Source organism: Pungitius pungitius, chromosome 10 (genome assembly GCF_949316345.1).
Source record: "Pungitius pungitius chromosome 10, fPunPun2.1, whole genome shotgun sequence".
NCBI lineage: Eukaryota > Metazoa > Chordata > Actinopteri > Perciformes > Gasterosteidae > Pungitius > Pungitius pungitius.
Genome location: NC_084909.1, coordinates 14,792,369 through 14,816,398, shown reverse-complemented (window position 1 = coordinate 14,816,398; position 24,030 = coordinate 14,792,369). Strand labels below are relative to the sequence as shown.

Below are 24,030 nucleotides of genomic sequence, written 5' to 3'. Positions count from 1 at the left end.
CCCCCCGCTGCAGCCAATCACGGAAACTGAGAGGATCTTCGACCAATCCACACCTGGCGGTGGCACGCCCCGATCTGCATGAGGGAAAAAATAAAAACCAAGAAAAAAAGGAAAAAAGGAAAAACACAGGGCACACAGCCTTACACAAATGACCACAGTCATAACACCCCCACACCCAAGAATTAAACCTTACCCTAAAGGTTTAATTCCTACAGAGCAGAGCACCTAGACAAAGCGTCTGCAATCACATTCTCTGAACCCTTTTTGTGATGAATCTGCAGATTAAAATCCTGCAGAAGGAGAGACCAGCGCATGGATTTTAAAGTTTTCAAAGTCTGAAAAATTGTAACGTGCGTGTGTGTGTGTGTATATATATATATATTTGATCTGTATGTCTTTGATCACCTGGTTTGTTGTGTTTCAGTTCAATCTGAGTCTGCCTTACAACGAGGAAAACAAGATCTCTTATCTGCAGCAAGGTGTGGAGTACTGTGTGAGCGTCTCTGTGACATCACTCATCAACTACAACTGCGTGGCGAGTACACCTCGCTGTGCCTTCACCAGCCTACCTCGGCCCACAAGCTCACGTACGTGATGTTTCATTGTAATCCACACGATGAACACGTGGACCTGTGTGTGCAGCCACTCGTTTCCTCCTGTGTCACCCTTCTGTTTATTCAGGGGCACCAACCTGACTGCTAGCTAATCAGCTCACATATGCTGCACCATCTCCACGTCAGAACACAGATTAATATCAATATTGACCTCAAAGACATATACTATATTCATAGGAATTGTAAAATTAATGGATATTATCCACTATTTATATTCTAATATTAACAGTACATATGTATGCTTTAACTAGACCCTGGAAAGAAAAATCAGCTCCTATCTTTTACCTTGCCAGAAAATGAACATTATTGTTGTGCCACATAATTAGGTTGTTGTTACGTCGAGTGTTTTTTTTTTTTTACGTCGAGGGTTACTGTGCATTAGTCCACTATAGAGCTAGTATATTTTTGAGTTGCTGAGTGCTTAACTGACAAAAAGGTTTTTACAATAACATTACATTACATGTTATATAGCTGACGCTTTTATCCAAAGCGACTTACATTGCATTATAACCCATGCATTACATTTTTGCCTGGGTAAAAATCAGGGGTTATGGCACCTGGGATTTGAACCACCAACCTTGCGGCCCCCAGCGCACTGCACTACTCCATGCGGCACCATCGCCCAATACAATAAATGAAGTGAGATGAAACAAGTGAAAAAGTAATCTTAAAAGAGAAAACGGATGTTTGCTCTGAAAACAATTATAATAAATTGCAATACAGTATATTGCAATGGTTGACACCAAGCAACACAATGGTGTGGTTTATTAAGTACCATGTGTTTTGTGATGCTCGCTGTGCCAACAGGTTATCTGGTTGTCTCATTTAACCTGTCCACTTTTTTATTATAAACCTTAATGTGTAAGTTTATTTTTCTCCGCTTGCATGTTTTGAGCCCTTTGTTATGTGAAGCTTTTATGTTGAGTTTATTGCATGAATAGCTGTTTAGGAACGGCTCATATGCAGCATTTGACTCGCATACATGAACCTCTTTTCATTCTTCATCAAGTTCAAGTTTTTACCATTAAACGTTCAAGGCCACTTTCCTCTATTTCTTCATATCACAAGCACATATTTAGAATTCAGATACATGATTCATAAATGTGCTTAACTGGTTAAATAGCCTTGCAAATTGAAGTAAATGACATCAGAAAAGTAAATTCCAATTAACCAATGTTTCTAATGTGATTCGTGTTGTGTATTGTGTATATTTGTATACATTTGTTGCTGTCCTGTTTTCCAGTGCACATGCTCCTCAGCCTGCTGGGTCCGTTCTGTGCGTTGGCATTTCTCCTCGTTGGACTGGTCGTTTTCGGGGGTCAGCTGTGCTTTAAAATATGGAGACAACCGCTGCAGAGAACTCTGGTAACATGTCCTATAATGTGTGCTGCTCTCCCAACCCAGTCTCCAAAAAAGCGTGAAATGGCTACGTTGGTCCACCGTAATAAACGTAGTCATGTTACGTTTCCCCCCAAAATAGCGTTAATATGTTACGTTTCTTTTGGCCCATTCATTTACATTGCTTTGCAAATAGGTCACGTGACTATCAAGTTTCCCGTTAGTGAAAAGAAAAACATGGCGGACGGTCGGCATATTCTCCGTGAAAAACACAATATTTTAAGAGAGCATCAGCATTTGTATGGATTTCGATGGCATTTCTAGCGAGAAGTATGCGTTATTCTTTCATAATCTTCTATCAGAGACTGTAGAAGACTTTCCGTTTATTCGTTTCTGCGAAGATATGAGTGTCTCTTTGAGAAAGCCACGCAACGCCTTTAACGGCGCATTATTTTTAAAAAAGCACTTCTAGTGGGGGCGTTACCGTAAAGGGGCGTTCAGCCTTAAAGCCACTAATCACAAAACAAACACAAAGCACTCGAATCCCATTATGACTTTTTATCGACCGCTAGCACCCCCCTGTCAGCCCGCGAACATTACGTCTTGTTTACATGGGAAAGGGGGGCGGGGCTTCAAGAGCGGAGCGTCATTTCTCGCTCCACACGTCTCCTACTTTTACTGGCCAGGAAAACGGGCGATCTATGACGATTCCATAGAGAGGCGGGACTTATAATTTTGCCGACAAACGGGAGATATGAGCTGCATTGCCCGGCCTGTGCGTAACATGACTACGTTTATTACGGTGGACCAACGTAGCCATTTCACGCTTTTTTTGGAGACTGGTTTGGCTCTCCATCTTTGCCCTCCGCATACACGAAGTGCACACATTGTGTCATAACCAATTGTAGTTGGGGTAGTTGCCTTAAATATTGAGAAAGAGATTAGTAGATAAATCAGTAATTAATCAACACAATATTGATTTCCTGACAATTTGAATAATAATTTCTATGTTCGATCCTGTAATATGCATGAAGGGGCTCTTTGAGGGCGTACGTTAGCACAGGGGTGTGTTGAGCTAAATGCTAGCATGTTTACAATGACAATCCTAACTAATTTTTAGCAGTTAACTGCTATGTAACGGGATCGTGATGATGAGGCTTGAGGAAAAGTCTGAGGATAACTGAAGATATTTCAATTTATGCCGAGGGGAACATGAATGTGTGCAGCTCATCTAAATATCCAACAGTCAGAAAAGCATTTCTCTAAAAGATTGTACAAAAGAAGCTCTGCTTTTTGGGGCGTCAAAGTGGAACAAACACCCGTCTGCTATCCTAGATCCATGCAGCAAGTACAGCTAGTCAACAGATCCAATGAGATTGAAGCACTGGACTGCATTGTCACTTCCTGTGTGTGGCTCTGAAACCAGAGATGGAACAACACATTGTAGGTGTTGCTCTTTTATTGATTTGTTGTCGGTAAGAAACATACTACACATTTCTTTTAAACCTTTGAACCCACTAGTAAATATCTACCTTCCCGTTCCTTCTACTGTTTCCGACTACTCACTCGTCTCAACAAGGTGAATGTATAAAAGATTGTATCAGGCTATTTTCTCAGATCTCAAAATGTATTTTATCATCACTCAAGGAAGTGCATGTGCAGCTTTTATTTGAGTCGTGGTCTAGGTGAAGAATTGTCAGCAGCATGTAACCGTGACTGTCTTATCTCCCATCATATGTCATCCACTGGCCGAATGGCAGAATCGCCCCCGCTGTAGCCTCAGATGAGATGTCCGCCTTGCAGCAGCATAGAGAGGGCTCCGCTGACTGCCTGCTGCTGCCCGTCTCCAGCAGCTGCCTTCAGGGGGGGAGCAAGTGTTTGGGAGCCTGTGGAGTTAATTTGGTTGGGGGTAAAGTGTGTGGTTTACAATAATTCAGATGCTTTTGTAAATTGTTATAATTCTGTTTCCATATCAACACTTTGCTTATGTCTTCTGACTTTATTTAGTTTGATGGGGATAAATATTCCCAAAGGTCACTGAATTTCTCAATTCATTAGTGTTAGCATCCTGCCATCCTGTTTTGACTCTCACTGTTATACTTACTGAGGGTGCATTTTTTTTCTGTGATTCCATATGGAGGTGCACTTAACCTTAAAAATAGATTTTTAAGTTTATATGTATTTAGAATTTCTGGCAGAACAAAGTTCCTCATGTGCCCTCTTACCAGATAATGAAACACATCAGTCGCAGTGTCAAACAAACAGCAGGACTTTAACCACGAGTCAACAGGCAGTTATCTTTGTGACAACACCTATGCTTAGCTTGAATTTTTTCCAACTTACATTTCATTTAGCTGCCACTTTTATACCATAGTTTTTACATTTTTGCCCAGAGAGCAATTAGGAGTTGGGTGTTTTGCTCAATGATACTTCGACATGGAGCATCCAGGGTTCCCAGAACACCCTCTCTACTCTATGCGGCATCATCGCCAACTAATGAAGTGGTTTTGTTACCTAAATCCACATAAAGATTCATAGATACAATTGTGATTCCCAGATGAGTTATGTCTTCATTCAGGGCATCAGCTTGATCCTTGGCCACACCAATCAGCCAGAGAGTGTGTGTGTGTGAGAGTGAGTGAGTGAGTGAGAGAGAGAGAGATAAAGCCCTTCTTGCTTCAAATAAAAGCATTTCTACAATTTTTTGTTTTTTTTGGTACATGTAACTCCATGCATAGAACAAAAATAAAATGGCTGGAGCAGAGGGTGGGATTTAGCAAGCTGTCAGGAAGATTCCTAACACAGTCTGTTCATGTGCATTTTGGGAACGATTTCATATGACCATATAGTCACGAAGGTTACGGAAGGGGGGGGGGGGCTTTATCATAGAACTGGGGTAGTTCTATGATAAAGACTCACCCTGCCCTGCCTCTGAGTAAGGCTGAAATAGAACCATGGTAAAAAATAAACCACCAGCATCGGCCTGTAACCACAGCGTAACCATGAAGTTATGTCACTAGTCCAGACAGACCTATGCTGGCCCGGATAACACACAAAGCATTGAAAAACTGCTTTTATTTTCGATTGATGGAATGAGAATTACACCTATTGTCTACAAATAGAGACACGTAATATCAAGGTGTGTAGGTTTGTTTGTGGACCGCCACCTCTGTAGACAGCAACAGACACAGTGTTCAGCCTGCAGCTTCAAGATCAAATATTTCATACATTTTAAACAAAATGTCAAACTATTAGGCTAGAGGGCACTTTTCAAAAGTTTAACATTTCCAAAGACTCAATTTATAGAGTCCGGCTCAGATTACAACATCTTCATATGCTCATTTATCTTAGCACGTTTGATCCACTAATGTGGTGTAGCTTAAGCTCGTGTTAGGAAATACTATCATGTCATAATCAACATAAAAACAAAGTACGTTCTGTTGATTATTGTAGATGTACCCATGCAGGCCTAGAGACAGGAAGAGGAGGAGAGAACAGAAACCTTGAACTGGTCACACTGAACAAATCACCCCTGTTTCAGCACTACATCTGCTGGGTGGAGTTCCCATTCCAGGTGTTGTTGTCGTCGTCCTCACTGTCCTCCTGAGTCCGCAGCCGGCAGACTTTCCCATCCTTTGTGAAGTCCTTGGGCCGCTTCTCCTTAGAGTTGGTTTCTCTGATGGTAGGACACAAAGCAACTGAATCACCACAATACAGACAAAGTGATTCAACAATATCAAAGTGTCAGCAGAAGCACCAGGTCACACAAAGCAAATAAGAACCTCAGTGGACTTCATTGGTAGAGAAGGAGAGTCTTAGACTTGGGATGTGTTATGGCCTCAATAAAATGGGTTGCAGAACATTGAACGAGAGAAGAGCACCATAGCCACAGCCCAATCAGTGGGCACTTCACCACAACGCTGGGGGAAGCACTGACCTCTTTGTTTTGTCGGAGCCTGAGTTGCTATAAGAGCCGGACGGCTGGGCATAGCCTGTAGATGCCGCTCGAGGAGGGGGCGGGGTAGCAAACAGGAAGGAACTGAGGAATCTCCACACCGCCAGCAGAGGGTAGAGGACTGTGCCCAGAACGGCCCAGATACCACCATCAGAGGACTGCATCACCGTGTTAGCGGGCCGGCTGGACTGCTAGAGGGCAGAGCATCCACATAATGATGAGGCATAATGACATTTAAGGAATACAAAGCTGCGCTAACCACATGGGGGAGGGGGTAGTAGATGTTGCGCACACACACGTGTATAATCACATCGGATGCAGACTGCTCTCAATTATGTCTCAAGTGGAACGTAAAGCCTATTGCTACAAAATCTAGACGTTGTGAGATGTCATTGGACACCAATATGTATGGATTTACTACTGATGAATATAGAAGGGGAACTTTACTAAAACACCAGGGCATTAGGTCACACTTGTATGTAAGGTGTCTCTCCTGAGCGGCACACTGGCTTTGGTCTATTTGTATGCTTCAGGGTGCCATTGTCCCTGGGAGACAAAAGCAGGTCTACTCACTGGGAGAAGCACAATGGAAGCACTTGGAGCCAGTTCCAACTCCAGCAGAGTCTTGTCCAGGTCTTCACTGGTGAACTCCCGCCGAGGGAACATGGTCGCCAGGGAGAAGTTTCCGTAGCGTTTTCCTACTTCCTTAGGGAGAAGCAACACAAAACGTACTTTCAGATGTGATCTGATGTCTGATCAGATTCTTTAACCGTGGTACGTCACCATGGTGCCCTATGCTACCATTATAAGCACAATTACTGACCATCAGATCAGGATGATGGGCCAAGGCTGTGCCATATATCATCCAGGTTCTCTGACAGAGCCTCTCGATAATATAACTCAATGACAATTAGAAATATATTTAACCTGTGCAAATTTCCCAATAATAAGATAATATCGTTTAAAACATGATACCACTATGTCAGATTTCTAAATGGAACGTTCATTCAGATAGAGCTCTTGTCTTCCCCTCTAAACTTGAACTATTTTATATTTGTTATAATAAAAAACAACAAAACATACACACACTTATTACTCCTGCGCAAAGTGCAACATGAGTAAATGTCAAACACCAACATACACCAAACAAAACACAACAGTGCCGTGTGTGACAGATTTAAAGTGCAGCATGTGAGACTAAAAAAGACAAATTATTCTGCTCCCTAGAATAGGAACACAAGTTCCACACTACCTGCAACCCCAGTTCTATGATTAAAAACTACTGTATGGTGTTGGTAAATCCTGGATTTCTAGAGAAAAGTGATTTGTATGAAAGAACTGGTCAGACCTGAACAGCAAAGTTGCGAGCTTCCTGCAGTCTGCTCTGTGACGGGAACTGGTTGGTGAAGGCGGAGCCGTCTGGAAGGCGGAACTGTATCCTCGCTATGTTGCTAGAGTAACAGAGTGGAACTTGTGTTACTCAGGATTAGCAGCCATGTGGATTTGGTAAATGAACCGTTCATTAGTAGTTCTACCCCAGTGGAAAGGCTTTCTAGAAAGCATTTAGAGCCTGGGCCATCCTTTTACTAAAACAATGAAAGCTGTATCCTGTTCAGGTCCCACTGAGCTGAATGGAAAGAAGCCATCCTCAAAGTCATACATGACTTTTGGGTATGCGGAATTAACAGAAATGGTTTTAATTTGCCAATTTAGATATGTACACTCCAGCATGCTTCACATGCACTACGATATATAGCGCATGTCTCCTTTACCTCCTCTCCCTGACCACGGCCACCTTCCTGGCCTCCTGCTCGGCCTGCCTGGCCTGCAGGAGGGCCTGCTTGGCAGTCTGTTCCTCCTCTTGGTTTCTGGCATAGCGAGCTGCTCGGTCAGCTCGGTCCTGCAAGACAAAGATTTAATAAATACAATCAAATAGAGGCTAGAAATCTGATGTGATCCTACAGAACTCGCACCGACAGTCAAATATCTTTGGTTCCAAAAGCAAATACACAAGTAAAATGATGTTGGGGCGATGGTGGTGCATGAAGTAGAGGGTGCGCCAGGAACCGCAAGGTTGGCGGTGCCAAACCTTGGCTGCCCCAGGTCCCATGTTGAAGCGTCCCTGAGTAAGACACCCAATCCCTACCTGCTCCCTGGGCGCTTTTACTGGCAGCACACTACTCCCACTGTGTGCAATAGGTTAAAAATGCAATTTAAGATGCTTTGGATGATAGCGTCATCTAAATTACATGTTTTTAAATAGAAAGCTACCTTTAATCAATTCAATTCCTTTTATTTTGTATAGCCCAAAATTGCAAATTACAAATTTGCCCCAGAGGGCTTTACAGTCTGTGCACATGCAACATCCTCTGTCCCAAAACCCTCACATCGGCACAGGAAAAACTCCCCTAAAATATTAGTGTTTTCCCCCCCATCATTCGCCCTGAAATAATTCTAAACTATCTATGGGTTTAAGTCCAGGGTCCAGATACAACGGCTTATTTTACTGAATGGATGGATGGATGTAGCCTCCATAGGAAGGCTCCGTAACAGCTCTTCTATATTTATAACACAAGCCGACATCCCAAAGAACGTTCGTGAGAGGCAGATCCACTGGGGAAGCAAAGTGCCTTTGAAAAATTACGGGACTAATAAGGTTTGTACATTATGTTGGTAATTTACATCATCCCACGTACAACAAGCTGCAATACATCTTGAATATATTGCCATAGCCCCAAAGAGAGATGGGTTGGAACTTGGTTCAAGGATTTTCCATTATTGCAATTCATCAGTTTAAGATCTTGGGGAAAAGGGTTTGGCAAGTCTTTGAGATAAGTGATTACACACCGCACAATCCCTTTACAGATTTGATGTATTTTGATGCAGATGTTGGCTGCAAGTGATGCGAGTTGAATAGGGCTGCAAAACTCCATATGAAAGATGAAGAACAAACAATTAACAAGTAGCAAGTGTTGCCCTGTACATAAAGATGTAGAAGAACAAAGGTTTTGAATGGTTCCAGAATTGTCCACGGCTATTCTCAGTTTCTCATATACTAACGTCACAAGTGATTTCAACTTCCACAGTGATGTGAAGGTAGAGAGATGAGCATACCAAAGCAATCTGCTGTTTGACCCGCTCCCTGGCAGCCTTCTCCTCAGCCTTCTCCTTGTTCCTTTCCTCTAGGAGTCGCTTGGTCCTCTCCTCTTCCTGCTTCTTCTTCAAGTCCTGCACGTCTTTCCCAGTCTTCCGCCGCTGTACTTCCACTTGGATCTCCTTCTGAATCACAGGCAACACGCAAGTAGGTTAGGGGCCCTGTTTAAATCCAAAAATTCACACACCACGTTTGCTAAGTAGTAGTAACAGGAGCCTCTGGTTATTAACTATGAAGGTACACCATTTTGTATAAAGGGGAACACATTTTGACACCTGACTGGTGTCAAAGCGTGTGAGGAGACGTGTTGTATACACAGTTGGATGTATTAGTACCAAGTAAACAAGACGCAACACAGAGAGCCATAAGGGCCATGTGCTAAACTTCCATAGAAAAATATGAAGTACTCACATAGCAAGTCTCCTTACCTCTCCTTCTCCTCTCTTCTTTTCCCTCCTCTCCTCCACTTTCTTAGTTACCCTGATGGGACAATATCATGAGAAAACATATCTACCTTTAGAATGATAAATGGAACAGTAACAGGCTGAGTGAATGCTACGTCTGTCCTTAGATTGAGTTTTTTAGGTTTAAATAACAATTTCACGATCAATCTCAGTACGTTCAACTGAGACCATAGCAAAGGAGAGTGTACGTTTAGCGGGACTCTTCCACACAGAGCACATTTTCCATCTAAAAGGCTTCTACCTTTCCACCCTAGCCTCCAGATGGGCTTCACTTTGAGCAGCATTCTCTGCAGGAGTCATTGTGGCTGGAAGCCGGCCATCGTCAACTGTGCTGCAGAGAGATGCTGTGAGAAAGGAGCCGAGTTATTGACAACTTGTTATAAACAACTAAAGTATATCCATTCTCCATTGCTTTACACATCCAGTCTGTCACAATTATGGCGTTCTACCCAATGCTTGCTTGCCAAGAAAGAAATCCAGATTTCACTGCATTGTAAATAAACAAATTTTCAAACTACTGTAAACAAAATATGGCTACAGAATATTTGCTTTTACATTTATATAAATTTTAATAATAATAATAATAAAGCATTTAATTTATATTGCGCTTTATAAACAAACGGGCCAGAGCATCAGATGGCCACCAGCCCTCAACGTACGTGAGAGCAACGTACTTATTTTGGCTCTGTGATAGAGTGTGACAACCCCTAGATACATATTTATGTCGGCAAATTACTGTCATAATCCAAGAGTGCAAATCAGGTCCATGCGGAAATCAAACATCATAGTCAAACTAGTCAGTCTGGCGCAAGATATTTGCTCGCTCTGAACGATACTTTCCTTGCTCGCAGGGGCAAAACTCTGCTCGCACTCAAAGGCATTTTCTGCGCGTGGAGATTTAGGCTCTCGGATTTTGACAGTGATTTGCTTCCATACAAATTATCTGATAAACAAACATATGGCCAATGTTAGATGAAAAGAATGAGTCATTAATGCACTTCACTCAGCTGTGAAATCAGTAATATATCAAAATCATACAGGCGCACGTGTCCTTTCATATACAACATTGAAGTAAATGTAGGTTCATAGTAAAATATCCCCATCAAAACCCTTTTTCTCCCAATCTGACCAACGTAACAAGACTTTGGCACAAACAAATCACTAAAGAAAAGATCCAGGACAAATAAAATCCAACTGAAAATACATTGCAGTACATTAAATACTAAATACATGTTTTACTTTCTAAGAAAACAGGTTCAACAGTGCTTAGGTTAATATGTTTAACATAGAGACTCTTGGAATATGGAGATGCCAGAGCACATTGTAAACTATATCATACGGTATTTCAGTCTGCCTCCAAACACCTTTAAAAACTATGGCTCCTGCAAAAGGATGTTACTTTTATTCCCCATGCTGAAAACAGAAACTGATTTAAAAGGAAGCCAATTATAAAAGTCACCTGCTGAACAAGGTGCACTAAACTGTCCTTTACCAACTCACTTGATGTGATCCAGGCTCACTCACCTTTTGCCATTTGTGGTACTGCTGCAGGTTCTGTGTCTGACGCAACAAGCATCGCTGGAGCTGGCACTGGAGTGGTGCTATTGAGAGGGGTGGTCTCCACCAGACCACTTGCTGTTAACACTGTATCACCTCCAAACTGCTGAGCATGCATCTGTCAGAAGAAAAGGGAGAACAATCATTGCTGAATAGACCACCACATAGATGGAGCAGATACAGGGGCAGTAGCTCAGATGTCACTAAAAATAGGATTTGGTCTGGAGAAAATCTCATGTCAATCCACATAACAATAACATTTAAATAATAAACTGTTGAGAAAGGTCTACCTGTACCAAAGTCATTCCTTTTAATAACCAACCAACATTTCCATCCCCAGCCGCTAGTTGCATGACATGCATGTGTTTCTTGGGCTGGCTTACATAAGGCTTGTGAAGGGCTTGATCAAAAAGTGAATGATTATTTGTGGCCATACCTGCTTCACTCTGTTGATTCTTTTCATGAGTTCTTCAGCTGACACACAGCCAGCAATGACCTCAAGGGGGATCCCATTCTCCCCGATAAAGAAGCTAGAGGGTACGCACACCACTGGATCTTTACACAGGTGGGGCAGCGCTGGTTAAGGATCAATCTCACGCAAATGACATTTATTTGGATGTATGATTTATATGATAAATAGCACTCTTGACTCTCCACAGTCAGAAAGATAGAATCATTGTCAAAAATGATAAAAACCATGACATAGTAGAACCAAAAATGAAATGAAATGCCCTGTCAAAGGTCTGACTTAAAGTTCTAGTCACAAGATAGTAAACAAATAACAGATGACTCCATTTGTCCATGTATGCTTTAAAGTCCAACAAGTGAATATCCTGAAACTGCTAAAGCAGTGATTCTCAACTGGTCTAGCTCCGGGACCCACCATCACCCATTAATGACAAGCCGCGACCCAAATTGAGGAACATTCTCAACTTCTCAAATTTATTCAAAATCAAGTTCATAAGCTGAATTTTATAATTTACATTCAGGATGTTTAATTATCCTAAAAACCCAATGTCTCCCCCATATCAGAATGGTTTGACCAAACATGGCACGCTGCTTTAAAAAAAAAAAAGAAATTCGCGATCCACCAGTTGAGAATCACTGTGCTAAAGCCTAGTCAAGGGGCTGAGAGATGAAACCATGCTTTAGAACCCGTGCATTAATTAGGTCATTCTGGAAGTAATCAGTCCCTGACTGGGCCCCTTTAACATCTAGTGTCAGCTTATTTGGGACATCTCTGGTACCTAGTATCAGGTTTACACTGCACAAACTCCAGCCAGAGATGATGATATTGTTAATGTTTTAGGGTTTAATGATCATTTTCTAGGTGATTCCACCTGAGAGTAAAAGTAGCTCCACACAAATTCATCCCAAGAAGAAGTAGAAGAAGTGGAAATATATAGAACAAAAAAAAGATACAGATCTGAGAGAACTGCACACATGGCTCACTGTGGAAGAAATATTGCAGCATTATATGTTGGATGTCAATAAACATGAACACAACCTCTCTTTTATGTAAAACTATTTACTTAATTCACCAGTCAAATTACTGGTGAGGAGGGGTGCAGACACTCATTTCAATGTGAAAGAACAAATTATGATTTCCAAATAGGCCAGGCGAACAGCCTGGCTTGAGAACACGGAGGTAAGGGTTAGCTAGGTATGCTAATGCTAACTAGTAAACTACTTCGACAAAGGTTTCATGGGGAATAAGATTGTTCAGACGACAGACACATCTATATTGGGGAGACACCGATGGGGAAATGTTCAAATGTGCCTTGAAAATAAAATTCAGCTGACTATTTAAGACACGTCGGTACCTTTTGGCGTCAACTCTGATGGTCACACAGCAGTTTTTTGCTTCCTCTGACACTTTGTCATCCTCCCAGCTGGAGATCAGCTGCGCGGACAGTTCGTCTTTCCCTGGGGTTAAAGAGCAGCAACACATCTTGTAACAAGTCGGGATTCTATCGGGAGAACTATCGTAAGCTTACTCCGTCACTGCTAACGTTAGTACTGCTGCTTAGGATGCAATACGAATTCTGTTGACCTTTTTTTTTACCTCACTCGTAAAAACCAGCCATGTAACCAACTGCCCAAAACCCGACCAAAGTCACATCAATTACCGAGGGGCACGATCATTTAGCTGGGCTTATTCGTCCTACGCCATCTAGCCACCGTTAAATGTATGTGGTGACCATTACGGCTCCATAGGCCGGTGAAAAACACTAGGAGAGAACCACATTAACGTTAGCATGTACCGCCATAATTAAGTTACTGTATCTATCCTCTTGGCGCATTCCACTATGCATGCAGAATGACACGTATCATTGGCAGCTCGTTATGCAAGCTGGCTAATGGTTTAGGCTATCACACTAGAGCGTTAGCTTTCTGTCACTCGATAACTATTGAGGCTTGAGTTAATTTAGCTAAGTTAGCTAAACGGACACTTACCTGTAATGACAACCACAAATACGCAGTTCCGCTGTTTCGCTAAGTTAATGGCATCGGGAATTGAGCCCTCAAACCAAAACATCTTTAAGAGTTGGGTTTTCTGTCTCTGGTTTGGTGACACTTTGCTCTACCAAAACTACATTCACGAAACGAGGTCAGTCCGTCTGCGTTAAGACCCGAGACTGCACAGTGGGCAATGCGCGAGGTTCTTCTTCTTCTTCTGGTGTATATTGGCGGTTGGCAAATCATCTTGTAGGTGCATTACCGCCACCATCTGGACTGGAGTGTGGAGCAGGAGTTTATGCAGACCACTACAAGATGAAATTAAGGACATAACACCAAAGGGGGGGGAACCTGGTCCGTGTACCTTTTGATCGTCCCTTTTACCGTAAAAACCAGAAAACCAAAACACTCGTTTCTCGTTTTTCGTTTCTAATCCAAAACGGTAAAACGGAAGTGAGCAGTCGTTTTCTCGTTCTTCGTTTAGAACCAAAAAACGAGACCAACTGACAACTTTTCACTCCGTTTGTCCCTTTTGTGTGTTTTTCCATAAAACGAATATACGAAGCGTAGCCGCTAAACCGGAAGCACGTAGATTTTCATAGTAATAATTGTTAGGATATTCCTTATCCACCCGAGTTGGTTGATAGAAGAATCCACTGCAGGAAATTAGTTAACAAGTTTAACATTTATTTAGAAGAGAAAAAGTTGTACATGAGCAATTCTCCGCAGATATATCTGGAGACAATGAAATACGTATCGCAAGCAAATCCCTTCCAAAGTCCGCCTGCCTTCTGACACTGACCTGTTTTAATCCCTCTGGTGCCCTTGAACGTTGGTTCAACCCAGTTCATCCTTCTGTAACAAACGCCTTCCCCGAACAATGAGTGTCTGGTACTCTCTCCTGCAGCCTTCGGCCTTGCCCTGAAAATGGGTTCAAACTGGCTCTCCCTTCGGTCGCAGGTGTGTTATCTCAGATAATATTTTATCTTCATTTTTCCTGTGCTCTCTCTTCCACCATTCACATTGTCTGCCTTATAAGGACCGATCCGGTCACGCCATCTGTCCTACAAGCGGACATCTATTCTACAAGCTAAAAAGTAAATACAAGAAGACACACACAGAGAACCCCACATCCCACAATTTCCCCCTTTTGATCTCTTACAGAGATCACCCTAACTAATGGAGTAAGTCTGCCGGGTCGACCTCCTCCTCTAAGTCCTCTCCGCCCTTCAATACTGATGGAGGAGGGCCTCCCCCCGGACCTTTAAACCTCTTACCTTACGCCACGCCCTGTCTTTTCGTGTCTGACTTTGAGAAGGGACCCCCAAGTGTTGGTTCTGTCGCTTACTGTGGCTCGCTCCCTTTCCACCAGATTTCACAAACAACTCACAGAAAGATATACCCCAAAACAACCCAAGCTATATAGTATCAACACTGTAATAACACTCAAACAAACAAGGTGGAACCTGTGACAGCTAAGTATATAAGAGCTAATGCAATAACAACCGTTACCCCCCCCATAGCAATTATGGAAATATTAAGCGTGCTCAACATTCTCTATTTCAACTAAACTAACTGCGGAGAATTGAGAAAGATAGAACAGAGGAGAGGAGAGGATAGCATTGTGCATTTCTTCGTCGCTGGTCTTCTTCTTTCGTTGTAGACAGTCAACACAGAACACCATGCACTGGGTGTCTGTCGGTCACTGCCCGCCGAGAGCACGTCCGGGCACTATCCAGTGCCCAGTTCCGTCTCTTTCTGCTGCGTTGTCAGGATGTCCTGAAGAGTGCGACCCGGTTCGTCCGCGGGGGCGCACTGGCTCCAGTGGTACCAGGTGTCCCCTTTCCCTCTCAGCCTCACAGCGTGTGAGGTTCTCTCCTCCACCTGGTATGGTCCTGTCCACCGTTGCTCTGACCACTTCCTCTTAATGACCCTCAGGAGGACCCAGGCTGTTGTGTGGGGATCAGGGGTGTTCTGCCCTCCGGTTCTGTCTTGCACCTGGACCGCAAAATCTGAAACGAGAGCTCGTAGTTCGTTATATTGACTTGCATACTCACCTGTCGGTGTCTCCGGGTCAGGCTGGAGCTTCAAGCCTGCGCTTGGTCCGGGAAACTGTCTTCCAGTGGTCAGCTCGTATGGGGTGAAACCTGTACCCTGATTGACTGAGCTTCTGATGGCCATTAATGCAAGTGGGAGGGCTTGAACCCAGGTTAAATTTGTCTGTGCACAGATTTTAGCCAATTTTTGTTTTAAGTTTTGGTTCATGCGTTCTACTTTCCCTTGGGATTGGGGGTGATATACTGTACCAAAAGCATGTTTCAGACCCAACATCCTCTCCACTTCTTGTAGGTCATGATTTTTGAAGTGTGTGCCGTTGTCAGACCTGACTTTCTCAGGGAACCCATGTCTTGGTATGTAATGGTTTATCAAACATTTGATAACAGATTTACTGTCCTCTTTTTTTGTGGGCCACGCCTCTGGCCAGCCGGTCAAGGCGTCCACGCATACCAGGAGATACCTTTTACCTTCGCATCGGGTGATCATGTCAGTGTAGTCGATGACAATTTCCCGTCCCGGGACCAATGTCAACGGAAACACCCCCATCTCCGGCTTCACCGTCGGTTTTGGGTTAAACGTGATGCATATTTTACAGGTCTTAACATATTCACGTGTCATGTCTGCCAAAAACGGATGCCACCAGTGACAAAGATTCCTATTCATCTGTTTGTGTCCCACATGTGCCATCCTGTGTGCCTCCTGCAAACACCTGTTTCTGATTTCAGGTGGTAGCACTGGACGACCGTCCGGGGACCTCCAGAGACCTCCAGCCTCCGTAGCCCCTCTTTGTTTCCACACCGTTTTCTCCTGTGGAGACGCCCCCTTTTGGGCTTCTGCAATTTGCTCCTCATTAAGTTGTGGCCCCAACTGTCCCTCTTCTTCTGCATTTACCATTTGGAGCCCCATTTGATACCCTGCAGCCTGTTTTGCAGCTTGATCTGCTGCCTGGTTTCCCTTTGCCACCGTGCTGTTGGACTGCTCGTGTCCTTTACACTTTATAATGGCCACTGTGCTTGGTAGAGCCAAGGCTGCCGCCAAGTCTTTCATTTCTGGTTCGTGTTTAATCGGTTTTCCTCCAGCCGTCAGAAAACCTGCTCTTAACCACTGCCCCAGCTCCACGTGAGCTGCTCCTACCGCATAAGCCGAGTCAGTATAGATGTTTACTGCCTTCCCTTCTGCCAGCTGTAGCGCTCTTATCAGCGCGAGTACCTCCGCTCTCTGTGCTGACTGTTGACCCTGAATTCTTCCCGCTTCCAGAACCTCTGTTCCTGCCCCATTACTTCTGACTACCGCGTATCCGGACTGCAACCCATGTTGTGGATGTCTGAAGCAGCTGCCATCAGTGAACAATTGCCAATCAAAGTGTGTCAGTGGTGTGCTTTTTAAGTCGGTTCGTGCTTTTGCTTCCAGCTCCACCTTGTACTCACATTGGTGTGGTTTCCCCTCTCTCATGTGATCAGCCATGTTGATGCCTTCATGTGTGAAGGTGAGGTTTGGAGCTTCTAACAGCTTGCTCAGCCTTCTTTGTCTTAGTGACGTCATCGTGAAAGTTTGTGAGTTTACATAAGCTACTATGCTGTGTGTTGTTAGCACGTGTAGTGGGTGGCCCATGACTATGTGTGCTGTTTTCATTAATAGCTTTGCAACCCCTGCTGTGTGTTGTGTGCATTCATGGTGTCGTTTTTCCATGTTGTCCATCATGGCACTGATATACAGAAGCACCTTCCTTTTACCCTCCCCCTTTTTCTGAAACAAAACCCCATTTACTACCCCTGTTGTTTCAGAAACGTCCAGGTAAAACGGCGCGCTGTAATCTGGAACTGCAAGGTCTGCGGCCTGCGCCAGCTCTGTTTTTAGTGTAATAAATGCCTCCTCCGCCTCTTGGTCCCAATCGAGTTCAGCAGTGAGGTTCCTCATCCCCTTCTCGTTTACCTTTGCACGTAGAATCTGAGTGAGATTTGAATAACGCGGAATGAATTGTCTGCTGAACCCTGTGAGTCCTAGGAAGGAAAGCATTTCCTTTACATTCTGTGGACGCGAATGGTGGAGAATACTGGACCTGTGCGCGGCTGAGAGCCCTGAGCCGCTTCCTGACAGCACTCTCCCCAGAAACGAAACCTGCCGCCTGGCGACCTGCAACTTTGACTTACTGACCTTGAAACCGGTCGTGGCCAACCAGCGTAAGATGGTGTCTGTTGCTTCCACACAGGATTCAGCTGAAGTGGATGCGAGGAGGATATCGTCGACGTATTGGATCAGCGTCGTGCCCTCTGGGAGCGGACAACCTGTCAATGCTTGTTTTAACACTTGATTGAAAATACCAGGTGAAAGAGCAAATCCTTGCGGTAGCCGAGTATAACGTAGTTGCTTGTTCCCATATGTGAATGAGAATACATCCCGCAAGTCTTCCTGTAGGGGTATGCAAAAGAACGCGTTTGCCAAATCAATGCACGTGAACCATTGTTGTTGTGGTGTTAGACTAGTCAACGCAGTGTATGGGTTCGGGACGGGTACCGTTGTCGTTACCAGCATGTCGTTTATCTTTCTGAGATCATGTGCCATGCGATATTTACCAGTTGCTTCCTTTTCTACCGGGAGAATGGGTGTGTTCCAGGCGGACTAAGAGGGCTCCAGTACTCCCGACTTAATGAGTCCTTCTATAGTGTCCCTGATCCCCTCTGCCGCGGCTGGCTTGTGAGGGTATTGGGACTGCCAAATGGGGGGTCGCTTTTGAATTTCAAACGTTACTGGTTTATATGTGTTACAAAAACCTACGTCAGTCGGGCCTTCGGACCAGAGGTAGTCTGGAAGTTTCTCAAGAAGGATAGCTGTGTGGGGATGGTCGGTCTTCTCCCTTCCGTGGTCTCTGGACACCTGTTCGTGCGTTAAAATGACAGTGTTAGTCGCTTTCCCTGAAATTCTGTACATCTTAGCGGAAGGAGAAAAACAAACATCAGGCAGTTGAGTGCACACCCAGTCATCTAGCAGCACTGCTCGTTTAGTCATTGGACCCAAGTCTTTAGCCTGATGTTTGGGATGCAGAGCCAGCGATACATGTGGCATCGCCTCTTGGCTCATTAAATACCATTTCAATTGATCAGGAGAGAGGATAACAGCTGTGGCTACCCCTTCTGGGCCCACATAGAGGTTTTGGGACGTCACCTCCCACTCAGTGCTCTCTAAGTGCCCCATAAATTCATCCCAGTAGCAATCATCCCCTTGTCTATCATAGAACAATGTTACATGAGGCGGGTCAGGAGGAGAAACATACGGATCAAGAAGAGTTATCCAAGGCCTCCACTTTTGGTAAAGAGCCCTCACCCCTGGGATGTCAGGACATTAAGGCTTTAGGAGGCCCCAGTAAATGTCTGCGCACTGTTGTTGTTGCAGTGGCTGCATCACCCACTGGCCATTAGTCTGTCCATTGTCATTGCAATGCAACACAGTTCCATCCAGCAATGTGACACTCAGTCCGTCCGGGCCGCACAAGATTGAAGCCCCTGTTTTGATGAGAAGATCCCTTCCCATAAGATTCACTGGAACTTGAGGTGAGACAACAAAAGAGTGAGTCAATGTCTGATTTCCCACTTTCACCGGTAGGGGGACTGTTATAGGCAGTTTCTGTGACACCCCGGAGAATCCCATAACGCTGACACTGTCTTTGGACATAGCAGACGAGCCCGCTGCTTGTATGGTGGAGTATGTGGCCCCAGTGTCAACGAGAAACGGAAGTTGTTGTTGCAGTACCGTGAGTGACAGCATGGGGTCTGCCCTGCCCCTGCTGTCGGAGTCTCCCATCGGGGTGTGTCACTGAGAGGCATCCGCCTCATAGCCCCAGTCCTCCAGTGCAGGGTATTGTCCCCTAGGTGGCGCAGCATGTGGATTGGGGGCCCAAGCCCCCCGAGACGGGACACCCCTGCCCCTCCCCTGTCTCTTCTTTTTGCTAGGACACTCCATGCGCCAGTGCCCCTCCATACCACAGTTGAAACAAGCGTCTCTCCCTTGGTAGCCGCCTCTTTCTCCTCCCCCACCGTATGATCCTCTCCGACCAGCGCCACCCCTGTAATTACTTCTGTAACCTCCCCGATAACCGCCCCCTCGGTTTGGGCCCCACCCCTGGGGTGTCCCATACGACGTCTCCTCCCATGGTGGGAGTGGATACAAATCTGGGGCGTTACCTTCAGCTGGGGCAGCCTGGACTGTCATCTGTCGCTCGTCTTTCCCTTTCTGCTTCTTGTCGCTCACTTCCTGTTTGACCTTAGTGAGCTGAAGCCTAAGAAGCTGAGCCTGTAATTCTTTTAGCTGCTTCTCTTCCCCTGTCGCTTCCTCAGTCGCGTCCTGTAAATGGTGCAGTAAATGTCTTTCCCACACAGCAGATTCACTTCCTGGCAAGTCTGGATTAGTGATCATTTTAGCTTTTACCCCCTCTGGTACTCCCTCCAGCACCGCCTGTCTGAACCATTCTCTCTGTATGCCCTCCGTTCCCGGATGATGGCTAGTGCTTTTTACCCAGGTCTCTTTACATTCGTCCAAATACGCGCGCGGGGTTTTCTTCGCGTCCCATGGTAATTTCGGTATTTTAGTCGACATTAGAAGTGGCCATTTCTCGCGCATTGCGTCCCCGATCTCCGTCGCGAAATACAAAAATCTGTCGTCATCGGCTTGTCGGGTCACCCCCGCTCTGTTTTCCACGTCCGCTAAATCATGTGCGGTCATGCATCTGGCTGCTACAGCCCTAAAGTCGCCGAGCGCCAGCGTGTGTCCGTTAGTAAGCGTATCGAGTTGTTTTAGCCACTTATCTCCCCCTTCAGATGGTGCAGGCATTTGCGCGACTAGAGCGGACACGTCTCCCAGCGACCACGGCTTGTATTTATTAACCCCTCGAGAAGACATGAATAACGGATACATTTTTTCCGGTTCCCCGTGAATCTCTGGGTCGCTGTTATCCCCGCATTCCCCGTTTTGCTCCTCCTGAGCCGAGGCAGAGCCTTTTTTTCCTCTCTCCCCCATGTCTGGTGATTCCCCGTATCTCAATTGTGTTTTCACCCGCTCATTTGCCCCGGCTAAATACTTTCCCTTATCCGCCTTATTTCTCCGCTGCACTTCTGAGCTGTCCCTTCTCCCCGGAGTGCGTGAGTCCGTCCATTCTTTAAACCCCTCCCGATTTTGACGCGCTTCGAAAGGCCGGCTTTCCCCCGTTACCTCGTTGCCCCGACAACCCCGCAGTGGTACACTTTCTTCAACTTCCAACTCTCCCCCCGTTATATTTAATACAGGATACAACCCAGCAGGTGCAGAAGCCGAATTCACACCGTTTATTTCAACATTGTATGCCGGTGGTCTTTCCTCATTACACCGTTCCTGGTTATTTCTCCCCACGGCTTTACTTTTTATCCAGTACGAAAACAATGCGGACCTCATGTCCTCCACATCCTCCATCTCTTTACGAAGTTTTCCTTTTTTCAACACACTCGCCTTCTCGCGTTTCGACTCAAGCTCCTTCTTTTCTTCTCTACAATCTCTCTCCTTCTCCCACAAAATCTGCGCCAGTGACAGCCTGTCTGCCAAACTAACGCCTTTCTTTTCTAACAACTTTCTCACCGCGCGTTCCGTGCGCTCCACAGCCTCATGCTTCTTTTTTCCGGTGGTTTCTCCACCCACCGCCACCAACAACAGCCTCAGCTGGTCGTTTATTATTTTCCATCGATACCCCGGCGCTGGCCCCCAGCCGCCGTCAACAGTTTCCCGATCATATTCATCTTCCATTCCAACAACAGTTCCCAGTTATATCGCTTTAACCCGCTCGGACAGCTGGTCACCTCAGTGTGACACAGTAAATGTTCTCCGCAGCTCCAGCAAGCTTCCCCGTTTGTTCTGAGAACTTATGTTATACTTCCAGAATTCTTTTATTGTAACCAAGGTTTATTTTAACCCTTCGAAATCAATGCATTATAACGGAAGTTTATCTTAACCTTCCGAGAATCAATGTATTACAACGGAAGTTTATCTTAACCTTCCGAGAATCAATGTATTACACCGAAAGTTTATGTTAACCTCTCGGTCATCAATGTATTACACCGAAAGTTTATATTAACCTCTCAGACCGTCTATGTTCTCAGTTTCCCCTCTTTTTTTTTTTTTTTTTCACTCTCCTGCTTGCTTGCACCCACACACACACACACACACACACACACGAGCTGCTCAGAGACTGCAGCCCAGGATTTAAGGAGCTTTTACTCCTAGGGACTCCAACCCTGGGATTCGGGGGTCCTCAAATCCCCAGGACTCCAACCTAGCTACTTCAGCCCTCGTCAGGGTCTGATGGGGTTGCCAAACCAAAGACCAGTTTTCGGGGGTCCTCAAATCCCCAGGACACTCACCTAGCGACTTCAGCCCTCGTCAGGGTCTGATGGGGTTGCCAAACCAAAGACCAGTTTTCGGGGGTCCTCAAATCCCCAGGACACTCACCTAGCGACTTCAGCCCTCGTCAGGAACTGATGGGGTTGCCAAACCAAAGACTAGGATTCAAAATCCTTTTATTTGTGTCAGATCATTGATCCCTTGGTACTCGCCGGTACCCACCAAACCCAATAGGATCCCTGATCCTTTAATTTGTGTCGGATAGAAGATCCCTTGGTACTCGCCGGTACCTACTAAACCCAATAGTACTCGCCGGTACCTACTAAACCCAATAGGATCCCTGATCCTTTAATTTGTGTCGGATAGAAGATCCCTTGGTACTCGCCGGTACCTACTAAACCCAATAGTACTCGCCGGTACTATTGTTGTGCACTTTTACCGGTTTCCTTAATATTAACTTTAGCGAATTGCTCATGTATCAATTTGGTTCCTTCACCACCAATCCACAGCGTACTCCTTATTTTAGATTCATCAATATGCAGAATTAGTAACAGGTTTCTGCTTACCTTGTTTTGAGGCCGGCCTGGGAGTACGCAGTGTTCAGCAGGTGAAAGCTCTTGGACCGAATTCCCCCTGCAGGAAAACTCCTATCCCGGACGAGCCCCCAAAATTGTTAGGATATTCCTTATCCACCCGAGTTGGTTGATAGAAGAATCCACTGCAGGAAATTAGTTAAAAAGTTTAACATTTATTTAGAAGAGAAAAAGTTGTACATGAGCAATTCTCCGCAGATATATCTGGAGACAATGAAATACGTATCGCAAGCAAATCCCTTCCAAAGTCCGCCTGCCTTCTGACACTGACCTGTTTTAATCCCTCTGGTGCCCTTGAACGTTGGTTCAACCCAGTTCATCCTTCTGTAACAAACGCCTTCCCCGAACAATGAGTGTCTGGTACTCTCTCCTGCAGCCTTCGGCCTTGCCCTGAAAATGGGTTCAAACTGGCTCTCCCTTCGGTCGCAGGTGTGTTATCTCAGATAATATTTTATCTTCATTTTTCCTGTGCTCTCTCTTCCACCATTCACATTGTCTGCCTTATAAGGACCGATCCGGTCACGCCATCTGTCCTACAAGCGGACATCTATTCTACAAGCTAAAAAGTAAATACAAGAAGACACACACAGAGAACCCCACATCCCACAACCCTCATCACTTCTTTTTTGGCATCTCCTACCCTCCTCTTCGGTTTCCTCCCGTGCATCTTCTGAATCCCGCTCATTTTCTGTCTCTATTCTCTCCGTCTCTGTTGCCTCCAAATCCTCACTCTCTCTTGGTCCCTCTCCTTCTTCGTGACAACTTTATCATTAGATGTCCCACTTGACAGTTTCCCTGATTTCAGCCAGTTAAGCATATTTATACCATCAATGAAACAAATTGGCACGCATATAACCTAGCGGCTGCAGTGCATTAAAGAAGAGCATGCATAGAAGAAGACACCAGCTCTCTTCTTCATAATAAATTATAGTTTTTATATTTAAAATAAAAGTGATTACAAAGGAAATGTTTACTGTTGATGCTTTTTTATTGTATGGAAAAATCCCACAAACTGACCGCCATTACATTTTTCCTCTCGCGCACCCCCTGGTCGCAGCTCGCTCACCCCTGCCTAATCCTTTATACCAGGGATTCCCATAGTTTTAGAACCTGATTCACTCAACTACGTTTTGACCCTTATTGTTACTTTCAAAGCTTTTAAAGAAGGAGAAAACAGCTAAAACGGACTGTATGATGAAATGCTTGAGCTTACACTGTTTCCTTTAAGGAAATAACCTGTTTTCATCATTATCATCATGGTATGAAGGATTAAGCATAGTTTTAGAACCTGATTCACTCAACTACTTTTTGACCCTTATTGTTACTTTCAAAGCTTTTGCAGAAGGACAAAACAGCTAAAACGGATTGTATAAAGAATGTGTCACGGTTTGGCCTCGCTTCCTGTTTTAGTTTGAAGTTTCATGTCTCTTGTGGTCCTGGGTTAACTTCACTTCCTGCCTTGTCTTGTGATTGCGTG

The 24,030-nt window shown here is 44.8% G+C and overlaps 3 protein-coding genes across 11 annotated transcripts in view; 1 reads left to right on the top strand and 2 right to left on the bottom strand.

Annotated features, from left to right (window-relative positions):
- LOC119229271 (interferon alpha/beta receptor 2-like) overlaps positions 1-4,636 on the top strand; it is a 28,439-nt gene extending 23,803 nt beyond the window's left edge. For all 3 annotated transcript variants that reach the window (XM_062565042.1, XM_037489506.2, XM_037489507.2), the window contains 3 exons: positions 425-587; positions 1,858-1,979; positions 3,713-4,636. In XM_062565042.1, coding sequence (XP_062421026.1) covers positions 425-587; positions 1,858-1,948 — 254 coding nt within the window. In that variant the 3' untranslated portion in view covers positions 1,949-1,979; positions 3,713-4,636. The remainder of the gene's footprint in view (positions 1-424; positions 588-1,857; positions 1,980-3,712) is intronic.
- A 362-nt stretch (positions 4,637-4,998) lies between these two features.
- Positions 4,999-13,771, bottom strand: ubxn4 (UBX domain protein 4). Of its 3 annotated transcripts, none has more exons than XM_037489500.2 (13): positions 13,540-13,771; positions 12,906-13,008; positions 12,505-12,533; positions 11,519-11,637; positions 11,050-11,200; positions 9,767-9,869; positions 9,490-9,541; positions 9,022-9,186; positions 7,680-7,807; positions 7,256-7,358; positions 6,481-6,612; positions 5,890-6,098; positions 4,999-5,628 (listed from the first exon to the last, which is right to left on the bottom strand). In XM_037489500.2, exons 1-13 carry the CDS (start codon positions 13,619-13,621, stop codon positions 5,496-5,498), a joined length of 1,509 nt encoding a protein of 502 aa, XP_037345397.1. In that variant the 5' UTR covers positions 13,622-13,771; the 3' UTR covers positions 4,999-5,495. The 3 variants fall into 3 exon arrangements, with proteins under 3 accessions (XP_037345397.1, XP_037345398.1, XP_037345400.1); XM_037489501.2 differs by having other exon boundaries at positions 5,890-6,095; XM_037489503.2 differs by having other exon boundaries at positions 9,022-9,183.
- A 449-nt stretch (positions 13,772-14,220) lies between these two features.
- LOC134132811 (uncharacterized) lies at positions 14,221-23,642 on the bottom strand. 5 transcript variants are annotated; one of them, XR_009956989.1, is made up of 4 exons: positions 22,825-23,606; positions 22,527-22,678; positions 18,376-18,474; positions 15,430-15,554 (listed from the first exon to the last, which is right to left on the bottom strand). XR_009956989.1 is itself a non-coding variant. In XM_062565014.1 (3 exons), exons 1-2 carry the CDS (start codon positions 21,364-21,366, stop codon positions 18,416-18,418), a joined length of 1,647 nt encoding a protein of 548 aa, XP_062420998.1. In that variant the 5' UTR covers positions 21,367-22,487; the 3' UTR covers positions 15,430-15,554; positions 18,376-18,415. The 5 variants fall into 5 exon arrangements, 2 of the variants coding, with proteins under 2 accessions (XP_062420999.1, XP_062420998.1); XR_009956988.1 differs by having other exon boundaries at positions 22,527-23,609; XM_062565014.1 differs by lacking the exons at positions 22,527-22,678; positions 22,825-23,606 and adding an exon at positions 19,779-22,487.
- Positions 23,643-24,030: the final 388 nt, after the last annotated feature.